At 42.4% G+C, this 18,240-nt stretch overlaps 1 protein-coding gene across 2 annotated transcripts in view; it reads right to left on the bottom strand.

The window, feature by feature from the left end:
* Positions 1–18,240, bottom strand: part of EVC (EvC ciliary complex subunit 1) — a 719,388-nt gene that overhangs the window by 196,242 nt on the left and 504,906 nt on the right. For both annotated transcript variants that reach the window (XM_085642437.1, XM_085642438.1), the window contains exon 12: positions 17,193–17,405. In XM_085642437.1, coding sequence (XP_085498563.1) covers positions 17,193–17,405 — 213 coding nt within the window. The remainder of the gene's footprint in view (positions 1–17,192; positions 17,406–18,240) is intronic.

Here is an 18,240-nt window from a genome sequence, read left to right as displayed (position 1 = left end):
ACGGATATAAATAATAATGCATATGCCATATACATAACATATGCTTATTTCCATAAATACAAATATGAATTCATCATAATAGTTAATGATTCGACAGTACCTTGACAATCATATGAAAAATCTTCTTAAAGTTCCAGTATATACAAGAGAACAAATTCTTCCACTTATCCCAACTTTAAGGTGGATGTACAGTAATTATATCCACAATTCACGTAAGTATGATTCAAGCGTAGTGTAGCGCATACAAAAATTCACTACGATTGGTGAATATCCCAAGCACTGCGAAATAAATGAGCAATTATTTAATATTTCAATCGGTAATGTTTTAACAGAAATTGAGCAAACCAATCATTAAATATTACCAAACAAAAGCACATGACAATTAAAATATCAAACGCCCGTGTGATTTCAACCGAATACCCATCAATGAACAATGAATTGGGCAAAGGTTCAACACACGCGTCCAACAGTCATAAGACTGTACGAGCTGAATAAATGGAAACGGAGGATGCGGAGCAATCGCACTTTCTGTATCTATAGAATTGCGAAGGATAATGCCAATATGACTTGCCATAATGGAAATGTTAAACCATATTCTTTCGTATGTGTGAAAACAATGTCTAAAACGGGATACCGACATTAGCGGGTCACGTTGCCTGTGTCTATAATATACTGGTATGGCTGGCCGTAATAGTAGTATAAATCATATTCCTTCATATACGTTTTAAAAGTCTGGGTATAGCATCAAAACTGAGCAGAACGTGTTCGTATGGCTAGATCAATCTAGCTATATTACAATTGAGCACCCATCATAGGCTGTACTTACATTTACATAGAAGTTACTTCATGACTACCCCTGTAAGACGCCGAGTTCTCGTGTTTAGACCTGCCGGCAGCCTTCAAAACAAAACCGGAAACACAACACGTGACTCGTTATAAAGCAATCTAATTGGATGTGCTTCCATACTTCCTCCGCCGACGTGTCGTTCGTGCAAACGATTAGTGAGTATCAAAGACCGCTAATGTGCTTGATGAGTTTCAACAAAACTTTATAAATAACACACAAATACAAAACGATGCCACAATACCTCGTTCCCAAATTTAGGGGCTATATGTGAAAAAAAATCAATATGATTATTTCGCTCATAACGGCTTCTCTTGAAGACCGCATGGTGTAAATCATTGTATCAATATGCGCATTTGTTTAAATGAAAATATCGCAAGTAAAAGCACCAAAACCGCATCTATATATATATATCACAACCGCGATTAACCGGCAAAAGTGTTGTGTAACCAATCTGTCAGAAAAAGTAAACATTATATATGAAGGAAAAAAAAGAAAGTATAATGAGAACAGTGTGTAGTATCATCCAGATGGAAACCTATTAAAAGGTGTTACATAATTCAAAATATTACTGAAGCCACATATCATTTTCAAATATATGTCAACATTTAACAATAATCCATGTATTCTTTCATTGTATATCAATGAGGTAGAACCCCTCATTATGGGATCATAAAACGCACTAATATATATTAGCATAGCAAAATCATGCAAATACATATTGTATAAACTTATATGCATTTAGCACAATATATTAAGAATTTTTCCAAAAGAAAAAAGTGAACGAAGACAGATAACAGATAACAAATCGATAAAATATCATTAGACTCAGCCCAACATACAGAATGTGTTATACAAAGGGAACACTACAGCAGTAATAGCCCGGAAAAACAATATGGTTATACCATTCTTCGTCTCATTACAGTAAATAATACATCTCATTATCAGAATTTAAACCTGCTGTGACCGCTCTAACTTTACATATCCAAAATGCCTCAAGTTGTCTGAGACATAGCTCCCTGTTTCCTCCTCGTCTATCATGGGGAGCTTGATCAATTGCATGAAATTTAAATTTAGATTTGGGTAGGTCAGACTTGCACTCATGAGCTCCAAGCGCGTTAGTGCTATCATTGTTAAAACATGCTCTCCGATGCTCTTGGATTCGTACCCGTAATTGTCTCACCGTACTTCAAACATAAATTTTTGAACAATTACAGACAATTACATAGATCACATATGTTGATTGACAAATCAGAAATTGTTTGATCTCATATAGATATTAATTATTATATGAGAAACGAGTAGTCTTGTTCAAACCCATCTGACATACATTACAATTACCACAAATAAAGAAGCCTTTGGGACGTTTAAGCCATATTTCAGGGCTATTTAATCTTATTGCCGTGTAGCTAGGACATAAGGCTTCCCTTAAAGTTCCTGATCTTTTGTACGTGATAGCTGGTTTATCACGTAGAAGTGGGCCAACACCAGGTGTACCTATTAGGATCTTCCAATGTTTATGTAGTTGTGAGCGTGTGAGTCCCTAGCGGGAATGGGGGCCTACCCAAAGGAAACTCTCTTCGGTCAGTTTGAGCTTTTGGTCTACTTTATTTCGTTTAACACGCCAGTTGAGGTCCAGAAGGACGGATGGGGCCGATAAACCAGTACTGATAAACATAAAGTCCTTTCACAGTCATCCAAGTCTTCGTTGAACAGCCGGCTTGTCCCTGAAGGATCCTGGTCGGTCAGGTTTCTGTTCCCTCTTCTCGATGCACTCGGTCGCCGTGAATATTTGTTTCACCGTCGGTGGATCTCCGCCTCTCGTATCGTCTCCTTCCTCCAGTCGTTCTTCCCGTTGCAGCTCGCCTTTATCCTGGTTCCTTTCGTCGTCCTCCTGCCTTCTCTCCTTCTCCTCCCCGGTTGTGAACGGGCCCACCTCATATCCTTCTTCCTTTTGAATCGGTGCGGTCTCTTCCGTCCGTCGCTCCGCCCCTCCAGCAGAGTCTGAGCCTAGACCACTGCCTGCTTCCGGCTCGGCATTTGGATGTCCCGTCCATTCCCACTTCCGGGTTACTTCGTCGTCCTCATTACATATCTCTCCCTCTAGGAATGGACGATGGGGCCATTCAGTTGAGGGATTCCTGGATAAGTAGTCTGCACATCCTTGTCGGGCCCCCAGAATATGCAATGTCTGAAAAGAGAAAGGTTGTAGGGACATGAACCATCTGAGTATGCGTTGATTTGAGTCCTTATGTTTTACGAGCCATGTTAACGGGGCATGATCAGTGAGTATTGTGAAACGGCGTCCCAACAGATAGTATTGGAGTGCTTCAATGGCCCATTTTATAGCCAGGCACTCTTTTTCTATCGTGGAATAGTGTACTTCTCTAGGAAACAATTTTCTGCTGATGAAGAGGATAGGTTTAAGCTCCCCCTCAGAGTCAGGTTGCTGTAATACAGCACCCAGCCCAGACCGGAAGCATCTGTCTGGAGGACAAAGGGCTTATGGAAGTCCGGGCAATGTAACACCGGAGCTCTGCAGATGGCGTCTTTAAGTGCTTGAAAGCTGTGTTCGTGCTTTTCAGTCCAGGATCGTATCCGAGATGAATATGTTTTGGTAAGTAAATCTGTGAGCGGGCTTGCTAGGGAAGAGAAATTGGGAACGAATCTCCTATAGTACCCTATGAACCCAAGAAAGGATCGAATGTCTCGTTTGGTTTCGGGAGTCGGTAGGGATTTTATGGCTTCTATTTTCGTCAGCTGTGGTTTTAGATGTCCCCCTTTTAGAGTGTATCCTAGGTATTGTATGGTGTCTGTGACTAGAAGGGATTTTTTTGGGTTGATTTTGAGACCAGCTTCTTGAATGGCTAAGAAGACGGCTGCGAGGTGTTTAAGATGGTCTTCCCAGGTATGGCTGAAAACGACAATGTCGTCCAGATATGCAGCTGCATATGTGGTATGGGGTTTCAGTAGTCGGTCCATAAGACGTTGAAACGTCGCTGGGGCCCCATGGAGGCCGAAAGGGAGCACCCTGAATTGATAGAGCCCAGAAGGGGTAGCAAAAGCAGTTTTCTCTTTGGCTTGAGGTGTTAGGGGAATCTGCCAGTAACCCTTCGTCAGGTCAAGAGTTGTTAAAAACCGGGCATTTCCTACTTTCTCTATTAATTCATCAATGCGGGGCATTGGATAGGAGTCGAATCTAGTGACACTGTTTACTTGACGGAAGTCCATACAGAAACGCAGGCTTCCATCTGGCTTTGGTACTAAAACTATAGGTGAACACCAGTTGCTTGTGGAAGGTTCTATGATTTTGGCCTGTAACATGTCTTTAACTTCTTTTTCTACGGCTTCTCTTCTCGCCTCAGGGATTCGATAAGGTTTCAACTTTACAACGCTATTATCCAATGATACTATGTCAGTCCAGGGGTGGAAGAAAAAAGATCAGGGAAATCGTCAAGCAGGGAGTCTAAGTGTGTCTGCTGGACAGCGGATAGAATATGACCCACAGGAGCTTTCTCTCTTAGGTCTTTCTGTGTGTTAGCCGTGGAAATTTCTAGGGGTCTCTCTGTGTTTATCGTGAGTATCGATGGTCCTGGCTTATCGGGCTCTGTGGGTTCTACCCATTGTTTAAGCAAATTAACATGGTAGATCTGTTTACCCCCAACCCTGAGGGGTTGTAGAACGCTGTAGGTAACTGGGGTAACCTTCCTATCTATGACGTAGGGCCCCTGCCACTTGGATAGCAACTTGTTCTCGGTAGTTGGGAGCAATAGAAGAACTTTGTCTCCGGGAGCGAACTCTCTTAATCGGCTATGTCTGTCATAATACGCCTTTTGAGAGTCTTGGGCTTTTCCCATGTTCTCGTGTACCAAACCCCAGATTTTGGTTACAGCAGATTTTAGATCGGCTGCGTACTTGGGTAGGGGTTGACCCTCTTCATCCTCTGCCTCCCACTGTTCTGCAGCCATGTCTAAGAGGGTTCGAGGTTTTCTTCCGAATAACACCTCATATGGGGAGAACCCTGTAGATTTTTGCTCATGTGTTCTAATCGCAAAGAGAACCAGAGGTAATTGTTGGTCCCAGTCCCTCCCCATTTCTGAGATGGCCTTGCGGAGCATACTTTTGATAGTTTTATTATAGCGTTCCACAAGGCCATCCGTTTGTGGGTGGTATACCGATGTGCGGATTTGATGGATACCCAGTACCTTACATACTTGAGACATTAGACGTGACATAAAAGGAGTACCTTGGTCCGTCAATATTTCGGAAGGAAAACCTACCCGAGAAAAGAAGGAAATCATGGCTCTAGCCACAGCAGGGGATGTCATTGAGGACAGAGGAAAAGCCTCTGGATATCTGCTGGCATAGTCTATGATGACTAAGATATATCTATGTCCTCTAGCTGAGGGGGTGAGTGGGCCTACCAAATCCATGCCAACGCGCTTAAAGGGAACATCGATTATTGGTAAGGGACACAGAGGGGCTTTTTTGACCCCTTCGGGGTTGGAATATTGACACCTTACACAAGAGGTACAATGCTTCGCCACGTCCCTATACACCCCTGGCCAGTAGAATCTGCTCAAAAGATATTTCAGTGTGTTCTCTTTCCCGTAGTGACCACCCCCTATGTGATTGTGAGCCAACTGCAGGACATGTGCACGAAAGGAGAGAGGCACTAAGAGCTGTGTTTTAACCTGGTCCCCCTCCTTTACAACACGATACAGCAACCCTTTTGTAAGAGTGAAATACGGTCCTACCTTATCCGTGTCTTGCTCTTGTACCTGTTTCCAGGCATGTACCAGGGTGTTGTCATCCCTCTGTGCTGAGCGGAAGCTAATCGGGTTGACCTCCATGGAGTCTGGATTGGAGACAGGAAAAACATGTTGTGAGTTGTGTGTCTCTATGTACAAATGTTTTGCTTTCCTTCTTTCCATTTTGCTTTTCCGCTCTTTACCGGACCCATTCTCCAGGTCGCTTTCTCGAAACGGCGCCTCTTTTAACCAAGCTGTGGCGCTTTGTTTTGTCTCATTTAGGTACTGTTCAAATTTGGGGTGGTCTGTACCGATAATAATGGCCTCAGGTAAATCTGGAATGACCCCTACTCTCCTTATTTGAGGATCATTGGTTACATCTAGTAGCACCTCCGCGACTGGATATGCTTTCGTATCCCCATGTACACACGTAACTTGTACCTGTTCTGTTCCATGTATTTGGGTTTGGTGAACTAGCGATCTATCAACTACTGAAACATGACACCCTGTATCAAACAGTGCTTGTCGTTTTTTCCCATTCAGTAGTATGTCTTTCGTGTATCGAGGAGGTCCCTGACCACACACATATATCCTTCCCCTAGAATACCCAACCTCCATGGGCTCCGCAGTTGGGGTTTTATGGGGGCATTGTCGTGCTATATGCCCCCACTCAGAGCAATGATAGCACTGGGGACCTTGACTACTTGTGCTTGGAATGGGTGGTGTCGGCCTAAGCTGTGTACGAGGTTTTAACTCGGGTCTGGGACTAGGTCTTGGTGGTAAAGAGGCGGGTTTAGCTACCCTGCTTTTAAACTCCGGTGATCGATGAAAAGCACAGGTTAGGTCGACTGCTATGTCTGTTGTAAGGTGTGGATGTTGTTTTACCCATGTGCGGGTGGTTATGGGAAGGGCATCGAGAAACTGTTCTAGGTACACTTTTTCTGCCACTTCTTCTACCGTGGATAAGTGGGGTGTTAACCATCGGCTTCCCATGTCTCTGACTCTGTAATATAGAGCCCGTGGATTATCTCCGGCACTCCACCTTTCTTTCCTGAATTTGGCTCTATAGTATTCCTGATCACAGCCTAGTCGTTCCAAAATGGCTTTTTTCATGTCCTCATACGCTGTTGTTCCGGCGGGGTTGGCTGCCTGATAAGCGGCTTGCAATTCCCCCGCCAGGAGAGGAGCAATATATTGGCTCCACCGTTCCTGTGGCCATGCTGCAGTAGTGGCTACCCTCTCGAAATTAACAAAAAAATAATCAGGGTCATCTCCTTCTTGAAATTTTTGTAAGACCGACCCAGGCACGTTTGGTCGCACTCTTGTACTGACTATAGCGTCTGTTAGTCTCAGTATCGCTGTGTCTTGCACTTGTTGGTTGGAGGTGAGTATTACTGCCTGATCCCTTAAGGCGCTATGTAAGACTTCCCTGTCTGTCCGGGCGGCTTGTGCTTGTTCCTCTAGAGCCAGTTGGAGGTGTCTCTGTCCCTCGGCCAGCTGGTTGATGATGCTTTCCACTGTCATAGGCACGGGCTGTGTCATTGTCAACACTCTTGAGATCCCACTTCTGACATCAATCTGTGAGCGTGTGAGTCCCTAGCGGGAATGGGGGCCTACCCAAAGGAAACTCTCTTCGTCAGTTTGAGCTTTTGGTCTACTTTATTTCGTTTAACACGCCAGTTGAGGTCCAGAAGGACGGATGGGGCCGATAAACCAGTACTGATAAACATAAAGTCCTTTCACAGTCATCCAAGTCTTCGTTGAACAGCCGGCTTGTCCCTGAAGGATCCTGGTCGGTCAGGTTTCTGTTCCCTCTTCTCGATGCACTCGGTAAGGGGTGAAAGGATCGGAAAACAAAACAAAAACATGGGCCTGAATTAGGTCTTGAATCAACGTACAGTATGTCGTGCTACCATCACCGGAAAACCTATGTGTGGGTAGGGTAGTGAGGGAGTACGATAGGGTGTCACCCCGTTCTAGTGCGTTCCCCTCCCTAGTACCTCCACCGCCCCCACCCGAAAGGCCCCTGAAGGGTCACTTGCCTCAAGCCACGGCCCGTTACACGGACCGCGGCGCTGGGACCGGGGGCGTCTTCTCCTCCTTTCAGCCCGCCGGGTTTGGTCGCCGTGAATATTTGTTTCACCATCGGTGGATCTCCGCCTCTCGTATCGTCTCCTTCCTCCAGTCGTTCTTCCCGTTGCAGCTCGCCTTTATCCTGGTTCTTTTCGTCGTCCTCCTGCCTTCTCTCCTTCTCCTCCCCGGTTGTGAACGGGCCCACCTCATATCCTTCTTCCTTTTGAATCGGTGCGGTCTCTTCCGTCCGTCGCTCCGCCCCTCCAGCAGAGTCGGAGCCTAGACCGCTGCCTGCTTCCGGCTCGGCATTTGGATGTCCCGTCCATTCCCACTTCCGGGTTACTTCGTCGTCCTCATTACAGTAGTATTTTAAACACATCTTGATTTAACTGTGAATCTGTAGTAAAAGTTCAAGCGCTCCTGTTTTAAAAGTGTTCTCCTTACTTTGGGTTTGAGAAGATCAGCCCTCTTTGCATGTTTAGCTTTTTCCAATGCCAAATTTAGGACTTGATCTTGATAGCCCCTGTTTTTCAAACGTTGTAGTGTTGCCCGAGCATGTTTATCAAACAGTATGTCAGTGCTACAGTTACGACAGACACGAATCAGTTCTCCATGCGGGATTGCACGTTTAGTGCTAGCTGAATGAGCACTCTGAAAATGCAATATGCTATTCACAGCTGTTTCTTTTCTATATAGTGTAGTCTGTAGTTTCCCTAGTTCCACATACACTTCTACATCCAAAAATTGAATAGTAGTCCTAGATGTTTTCAGTGTCAGGTGTACAGTAAAAGGATTTCCATTAAGATACTCAAAGAATTGTAACAAATTCGATTCAGGGCCTGTCCATATCAGAAAAATATTTTCTATAGAACGTCCTCAAAAATGTACATCCTTTAACCAATTTTTTGCCAGATGGGACTAGACATAGATTTTTTCAAACCATGCCATAAATAAATTTGCATATGACGGTGCAAATTTAGATCCCATCGCCGTGCCCTGTTGATGGTATCATTAAACAGGAAAAAGTTATTGCTAAGAATCATGTCAACCATTTCCAAAATCATGCCATTATGTTCAAGAAAACTGGCATTTCTCATAGACAGAAAGAGATCTAAGTATTGACGTATTTCATAGATTAGTCACTGAAGATCTACATAGACTAGAGGATAAATTGATGCAAGGTAATGGCCGGAGAAATATTGGAAATTTTACCACTGCTGAACGGAGAGCTCTTTACAGTCTAAAAAACGATTCCTCCCATGTCATCCGAGAGGCTGACAAGGGTGGAAAGGTTGTCGTTATGAATAGAACAGACTATGATAACGAAGCATTAAGACAACTTAGCAACAAGGATTGTTATAGAAAGGTGTGTTATGTTATGTTATTAACATTTATTACGCGCTCGGATACTCAGGAATGTCCCGGTGTGGAGCCATAACAAAGATGCAGCAAGGGAGCGACGATCTAGATAAACAAGAAGGTTTTCAGTTGTTTCTTAAAAAGCCCGAGATCGTGCACGAGTAAGAACCAGAGGGAGCTCATTCCAGGCAACGGCAGCTTTATCTGCCAATGAATGGCCCTTCATGCGTGAAAGGCGAAAGCGTGGAACAGCCGCCAAACACTGATTGGACGAACGAAGGGGTCTGCTAGGTATATAAAAACTGAAGCGGTCCCTCAGATAGATCGGCCCTTCAGCATGAAGGGCGCGATGGGCAAGGACAAGGGCCTTAAACTGTATCCAACGGGACACAGGAAGCCAATGGAGGGCAGATAGGTATTCTCTAACGTTAATCCGCCTATCAATGCCAAACACCAATCTGACTGTCGCATTCTGCACTGTTTGGAGCTTCTGAGTCTGATAGGCGGGGAGGCCAATGTAGAGAGCGTTGGCATAGTCGATGCGAGACAAAATGAGAGCTCTACCAACTGTCTCACGAGCATGCTGAGGGAGAAAAGGAAAACATTTTCGCAGTGCCTTCAAAGTCCCAAAGCATGTCCCGGCCAATTTTTTAATTTGTACCGGGAAGCGTAAATCTCTACAGAACCAAACCCCCAGGTTCTTAGCCATCGAACCTACATTGGTAGGGGAAGGAAACATAGCCGGCCACAGGTCATCTTTAAAACCAGAGGGGAAATGGCCATAGAGGAGGATCTCTGTTTTTACCTCATTACATTTGAGCCTGACCCTAGTCAACCAGTTGAAGACTGCTGCAAGACAGTTACGTGCGTGCGCCACCGAGGAGTCGCTCTTTTTCCAGGTGAAGAGGAGCGGAGTGTCATCAGCATAGGCGATGACCTTAGCACCCAGCTCCTCCGCCAGGGCAATCAAAGGTGTCAGATAGATATTAAAAAACAGGGGGGAAAGGACGGAACCCTGAGGGACAACTGTATTAACCTCTTTGGAGGTAGAACAAAAAGGTGGAATCCACACCTGCTGAGATCTGCCTTGGAGAAAGGACTTGCACCAGGATAAAACCGGACCCGAAAGGCCAATAGAGGCAAGACGGGCCAACAGAAGATCGTGAGGCACGGTGTCAAACGCTGCAGATAAGTCCAACAGCACCAAGGCCGCCCAGCCACCGCCGTCGAGGCAATCTCTGATAGCCTCAGATACTTCCACCAGAGCGGTCTCGGTACTGTAGGACTTTCGAAAGCCAGACTGGGCAGTATGGAGCGCCCCAGAAGACTCAATAAAGGCGTCAAGTTGTCTGAACACTGCCTTTTCCATCACCTTAGCCAACGCAGGTAGCAGGGAAATGGGGCGATAACTAGTTAACTCTTTGGGGGATAGAGAGGGCTTTTTTAGAAGTGGAATAAGTTTGGCTTGTTTCCAACCTGCCGGAACAACGGCCGTTAAAAGGGAGAGATTAACAATATTTGTAACCTCAACCAACACCGTCCCCGCAGAGCAGGTCAGCAATCTAGCAGGACAAGGATCAATAGGTGATCCAGATTTAATCGAACTGAGAATGGCCAAGGCATCTTGTAACGAGACAGGGGAGAAATTAGAGAGAGAGGGCCCGGAGGGGGGGCTAGGGTCATACAAAGGAAGGGGGATAGAAGAATCACACTTAAAGGAATCATTAATAGCCAGTATTTTGTCTGAAAAGTAAGTAGAGATTTCTTCACACCATTCCAAGGAGGCGGGATTGGCCAGACATTCAGCGTCCGGTTTAAGGAAGGATTGGACGATAGAGAAGATCTCTTTAGAATTATTGTTAGCTGCAAAGATACGCTCAGTATAATAACAACTTTTAGTCTCCTTAATAGGGGCGTAGTAGGCCCTCTGAGCAGATCTAAGGGAAATTTTGGCTGACGGGCAATAGTCAATACGCCAACGTCGCTCGAGGGTTTTGCAGCCATGTTTAAGATCTTTAAGGACTTTTGTAAACCGGGGTTTCGAGGGGGAGGCCCTAACACGTACTTTCCTCAAAGGGGGGGCAGATGCCTCCACTGCTGACGCAATCCAGTTAGAGAAACTGTCCAATGCCACATCCAGCCGAACAGCGGCTGGAGGGCGAGAGGCAGCAAGAGACTGACTAAAAACGTCAGAATTAAATCTGTGTGACGGTAGACCCAGGGAAGGACGGCTGGGAGGGGTAGGGGCCGGAATTGACCAGATAAATTCGATCAAAAAATGATCGGACCAGGACACAGGGGAAGGGGACAAAGAGGAGAGAGAAAAATTAGAACAGACTAGATCCAGAGTATGCCCTCCTGAATGAGACGGAGCCGACGTCCACTGACTAAGTTGAGCCAGGGAGAGGGAGTCCTGGAGGGCACTGGTATCACGGGAACCAGCCTGATCCCAATGAATATTAAAATCACCTAACAAGAGAAAGTTGGCATAACATCGTCAAGCATTCTCAGAAAGGTGGCAGCCGGGCCAGGTGGACGATAGACCAAAGAGCCACCAAGAGCAAAATGAGGGGACAGGTGGACCACAAAATCAAGGATCTCCCCACTCTCAACCGTGACAGAGGAGTCACAGGCGAAGACCAGAGTATCCCTAAAGATGACAGCTATACCGCCACCCTTACCCTGGCTCCGATCAGCTCTCGAAATTTTATAGCCCTTGGGTATGCTTAGCTCAAGCACAGGAGCTGAATTAGGAGTGAGCCAGGTTTCCGTAACAAACAACAGGTCTAAATGATCGTCTAAGAGCAGCTCAAAAATATCGTCTGCGTGTTTAACCAGAGACCTGGCATTAATAAGCGCGGAACAGATCCTATGGTCAGAGCCAGGAAACGCCATAGAGATGGGGAATCGTGGCGAGCAAGGCAGAGAATCAGAAAGACAAAAATGGCAAAGCTCACAACGGGTAAGAGGATTATCACTTACATGCCACAGCTGTTTACAAAGAGTGGTCAATGGGGCCAGGGCAAAGAGCTGATCACGAGTAAATACTCTATGAGGGGCCCTAGAGGTGGGATCCAAACGGGCAGCATGGCTTGCGCTCGCCGTTTCCGGTACGCTGACGGGCGCAGACGGGCTTGCCTTCCGCAGCGTGCGTTTTTATGTTTTATGTTTTATGTGTGTGGCAATCCGTGTCCAGAAGCAATGAAATTAATTAACATTCGTTTATCTCATTGGAAAGAGATAGGATTACTGTCAGATGCTGAGTATCAATATCTCAAAATTATTTCTCCCAGACCAGCCTGTCTATATCTCTTGCCTAAGATTCATAAAAAAGACAATTTCCACCTGGACGACCGATAATTTCTGGCAATGGCTCTCTGACTGAACATCTGTCAGAATTTGTAGACCTTTTTCTCAAACCATTTCTAATTAATTTGCCATCATATATTTAAGATACTAAAGATTTTTTTGAATAAGATGGAGGATGTACAGTTGGATGACAACATGTGGTTGGTAACCATGGATGTTGAATCCCTTTATACTTGCATCAAAAAAGAATTTGGGAGAATGTCCTTAGATCTCTTTCTGTCTATGAGAAGTGTCAGTTTTCTTGAACATAATGGCCTGATTTTGGAAATGGTTGACATGATTCTTAGCAATAACTTTTTCCTGTTTAATGATGACTGGTACCATCAACAACAGGGCACGGCGATGGGATCTAAATTTGCACCGTCATATGCAAATTTATTTATGGGATGGTTTGAAAAAATCTACGTCTAGTCCCATCTGGATAAAAATTGGTTAAAGGATGTACATTTGTGGGGACGTTATATAGACGATATTTTTCTGATATGGACGGGCCCTGAATCGAATTGGTTACAATTCTTTGAGTATCTTAATGGAAATCCTTTTACTGTACGCCTGACCCTGAAAACATCTAGGACTACTATTCAATTTTTGGATGTAGAAGTGTATGTGGAACTAGGGAAACTACAGACTACACTATATAGAAAAGAAACAGCTGTGAATAGCAGATTACATTTTCAGAGTGCTCATTCAGCTAGCACTAAACGTGCAATCCCGCATGGAGAACTGATTCGTGTCCATCGTAACTGTAGCACTGACATACAGTTTGATAAACATGCTCGGGCAACACTACAGTGTTTGAAAAACAGGGGATATCATGATCAAGTCCTAAATTTGGCATTGGAAAAAGCTAAACATGCAAAGAGGGCTGATCTTCTCAAACCCAAAGTAAGGGGAACACTTTTAAAACAGGAGCGCTTGAACTTTATTGCTACATATTCACTGTTAAATCAAGATGTGTTTAAACTACTACATAAACATTGGAAGATCCTAATAGGTACACCTGGTGTTGGCCCACTTCTACGTGATAAACCATCTATCACGTACAAAAGATCAGGAACTTTAAGGGAAGCCTTATGTCCTAGCTACACGGCAATAAGATCAAATAGCCCTGAAATGTGGCTTAAACGTCCCACAGGCTTCTTTATTTGTGGTAATTGTAATGTATGTCAGATGGGTTTGAACAAGACTACCCGTTTCTCATAAAATAATCAATATCTATATGAGATCAAACAATTTCTGAATTGTCAATCAACATATGTGATCTATGTAATTGTCTGTAATTGTTCAAAAATTTATGTTGGAAGTACGGTGAGACAATTACGGGTACGAATCCAAGAGCATCGGAGAGCGTGTTTTAACATTGATAGCACTAACGCGCTTGGAGCTCATGAGTTCAAATCTGACCTACCCAAATCTAAATTTCATGCAATTGATCAAGTTCCCCATGATAGACGAGGAGGAAATAGGGAGCTACGTCTCAGACAACTTGAGGCATTTTGGATATGTAAACTTAGAACGGTCACAGCAGGTTTAAATTCTGATAATGAGATGCATTATTTACTGTAATGAGATGAAGAATGGTATAACTATATTGTTTTTCCGGGCTATTACTGCTGTAGTGTTCCTTTGTATAATACATTCTGTATGTTGGGCTGAGTCTAATGATATTTTATCGATTTGTTATCTGTTATCTGCCTTCGTTCACTTTTTTCTTTTGGGAAAATTCTTAATATATTGTGCTAAATGCATATAAGTTTATACAATACGTATTGGTATGATTTTGCTATGCTAATATATATTAGTGCGTTTTATGATCCCATAATGAGGGGTTCTACCTCATTGATATACAATGAAAGAATACATGGATTATTGTTAAATGTTGATTTTGATTGACATATATTTGAAAATGATAGGTGTTAGGTTTTACTGTTCTCACCACTAATATGCTGGCTTCAGTAATATTTTACTTTTCCTGACAGATTGGTTACACAACACTTTTGCCGGTTAATCGCGGTTGTGATATATATATATATAGATGCGGTTTTGGTGCTTTTACTTGCGATATTTTCATTTAAACAAATGTGCATATTGATACAATGATTTACACCATGCGGTCTTCAAGAGAAGCCGTTATGAACGAAATAATCATATTGATTTTTTTTCACATATAGCCCCTAAATTTGGGAACGAGGTATTGTGGCATCGTTTTGTATTTGAGTGTTATTTATAAAGGTTTGTTGAAACTTATCAAGCACATTAGCGGTCTTTGATACGCACTAGTCGTTTGTACGAACGACACGTCGGCGGAGGAAGTATGGAAGCACATCCAATTAGATTGCTTTATAACGAGTCACGTGTTGTGTGACTTGTTTCCGGTTTTGTTTTGAAGGCTGCTGGCGGGTTTAAACACGAGAACTCGGCGTCTTACAGGGGCAGTCATGAAGTAACTTCTATGTAAATGTAAGTACAGCCTATGATGGGTGCTCAATTGTAATATAGCTAGAATGATCTAGCCATACGAACATGTTCTGCTCAGTTTTGATGCTCTACTAAGACTTTTAAAACATATATGAAGGAATATGATTTATACTACTATTACGGCCAGCCATACCGGCATCTTATAGACACAGGCAACGTGACCCGCTAATGTCGGTATCCCGTTTTAGACATTATTTTCACATATACGAAAGAATATGGTTTAACATTTCCATTATGGCAAGTCATATTGGCATTATCCTTCGCAATTCTATAGCTACAGAAAGTGTGATTGCTCCGCATCCTCCATTTCCATTTATTCCGCTCGTACAGTCTTATGACTGTTGGACGCGTGTGTTGAACGTTTGCCCAGTTCATTATTCATTGATGGGTATTCGGTTGAAATCACACGGGCATTTGATATTTTAATTGTCATGTGCGTTTGTTTGGTAATATTTAATGATTGGTTTGCTCAATTTCTGTTAAAACATTACCGATTGAAATATTAAATAATTGCTCTTTTATTTCGCAGTGCTTGGGATATTCACCAATCGTAGTGAATTTTTGAATGCAAAACACTACGCTTGAATCATAATTTCGTGAATTGTGGATATAATTACTGTACATCCACCTCAAAGTTGGGATAAGTGGAAGAATTTGTTCTCTTGTATATACTGGAACTTTAAGAAGATTTTTCATATGATTGTCAAGGTACTGTCGAATCATTAACTATTATGATGAATTCATATTTGTATTTATGGAAATAAGCATATGTTTTGTATATGACATATGCATTATTATTTATATCCGTTTAGCAAATCAAGCTGGGATCATTTTATACTAATGACTGACCCAAGATTGGACTAGTTACGAATTGTGGTGAGATTTCTGTTTGGTTGTGACTTTTTTGGGATCTTTTGGATTCACATTCTAGTTTCTAGACTTACAGATCGTATTGGATTGTGCATACGGGTGATGAGATGTTGTTAAATCGCCTAAACTGATTACTGTATTGTCTGTGTTGGTAACCAATCGTTATTAATCTATTTGGGCTTACATCTTGGGTTCTATTTGGGCTCCATTTTGTCTCTTTCTAAAAACTCACCTGGTGATTTAATTTTTATTTTTAATTTTTCGTTTGAATTAATCGTTTGATTCGAGTTCTTACGGATTTTTTCTCTCTTCCTTTTCCTCTCACTGCTGTTATTTATAGCAGAAGTTGGATCTAATTGATTTTCAATTATTATTGATAATTTAAATTTGAGTTTTTTGATATTGTTTGCCGAGCAAGTCACATAATATGAGATATATGTTTCATGTTATTCTTTACAGCCCTGAGGAAGCCCGTTGTCGGGCGAAACGCGTTGGCTGTCTTGCTGCTGCTATATACTATCATCGTGCAACATTAAAGAAAATATTTTTGTACTAATGAACAATTTGGACTCAAGTGTCTATTGTATAGTTTTTACATTTTGGAGTTGTTGCCTCCCTTTGTGCTATTTATATGTGCTAGATTTGTATGGTCTTAAGGCAGTGGACCAGAGAGGTGGGCAAACTGAATTTACAAATTCCTTTCATATGTGTGTGTATAGGAGGGTAGTGCAGCTGGTGTCTTCCTTAACTGCCTACTTTTGCTGTCTGTTCGGCTTACTAACTTTGTAGGAATTCCTACCTTGCCCCATTCAGTCAATTACAAAGTAAATAGGTCAGGGAAAGGTGGTATGTGAATTACAGTGGCCGCTTTAATAAAAATATTTAGTCATATAGCATACCATTTAAACACTAGGCATTACTTTAGATAGACATAGTTTAAGTGTATTTGTGCTATTTCTTGATTTTGGCAATCATATCCAGATGTTGTTTTATTTTAATATAATTAATCTGTTATGGTCGCTACATATATAAATAATCGAAACTTTCTTGGGCTATGCACCTCTATAGATACTATGTACAACCTTTTTGATTGATGCTGAGGTCACTAAACAAATATTAAACTATCTACAGTGTGTCCTTAGACTTCTATTGAGGAGATTAGGTGTTTCAGAACCTCACTAAAAAATTACGTTTTTAAGATTAACAGTACAAAATCAACTTTTAGAACTCTATCTAGTGCACTTTATTAAGCAGACAGATCTTTCTGGAATATATAGCCAAGCTGTGCAGCAGCGATGGGATTGCTACCCTGAACTACTGTTCATTTCATAGATTGAACCATGATGAGGGTACCGCCCCTCTAAACAGGTTTTCAGAGCAACACCCATCAAGTTAGCTTGCACTCACTCATTCCACATATTCAGCATGTCATTTTAATGTACCTGTACCTGTTTTTCTTGCAGCAGCTGCTCCTGAAAAAGTTTCAAGCTTCTTTTCCTTTGATCATCTGCCTTTTCCAACTCGAGCATCAGGTTTTGTCGCATTTCTTGCCTCAGAAGTTCACACTCTCCTGAGGAGACTGCTGTAATTGTGGGCAGAGTTTTCAGAAGGAGTTCTTTGATCAGCTTCTCAAAAGCCTGTGACGATGCTGAATACAGATCCTAATGAAAATAATAAAAAACAAACGTATTTAGGGTGAAGTTGAGCCTCCTCTTAGAAAGTGCCCGCACATGCCAAATACAGCTCCTACTTTTTTTGTTTCTTATCTTTACGCTTACAACATACTATGGAGTTTTGGATCACTTGTAGGTAAATTTATTGGTCAATTTTCCACCATTAATGTCAGAGCGTAAGGAACATTGCTCATGTTTACCCATGGAGACAACATCATCACCATTCCCTTAATGCATTTGGATAGTGGTTAAGAATCAAGGAAATGAGACAATACATCTTTAAGACATTGCTCATTCAACTGGTAAGAGCTCACAATGTGGCTCATTTTAAGGCTATGTAGTTAGCTTGCATATGTCTTCACTAATCAGGTCCCCAATAATTTACTTATGAAATATTATGACATAGTAAAACATAAATAATACGTTTTTGGTGAGATGTACAACTCCTTTAAATATGCATCTCTGAAAACCATGCATCCTCAAGGTGTTTACCAGAAGATGGAAAACCTACCCATCCCCAGGTCTGAGCTCATCTGCACTTTAAGCTGTTCATTCCTTTCAGTATGTTTTATAATGTGTTTGCTTAATTCGGTAAGCAATACTATGCCACTCTAAGGACTGATTCAGAGAGAAGGTCAGAAATATGCTTCCACCAAGTCAGCCCTGCATTTGTAGCAAATGTTAGGCTTTCTTTGAATTCTCAAACAATTCCAGGAATAATACTGGGAAACCACTCCAAAGCATAAGCATCTACACATTCAGAAAGGTTCCATGACAGAATATCAAGAAAAACAATATTGATTAACCAAAATATTTTCAAAAT

Source organism: Triturus cristatus, chromosome 2_2 (genome assembly GCF_964204655.1).
Source record: "Triturus cristatus chromosome 2_2, aTriCri1.1, whole genome shotgun sequence".
Classification (NCBI taxonomy): Eukaryota; Metazoa; Chordata; class Amphibia; order Caudata; family Salamandridae; genus Triturus; species Triturus cristatus.
Note: the sequence above shows the minus strand (reverse complement) of the source record. Positions and strands in the feature narration are given on the sequence as shown.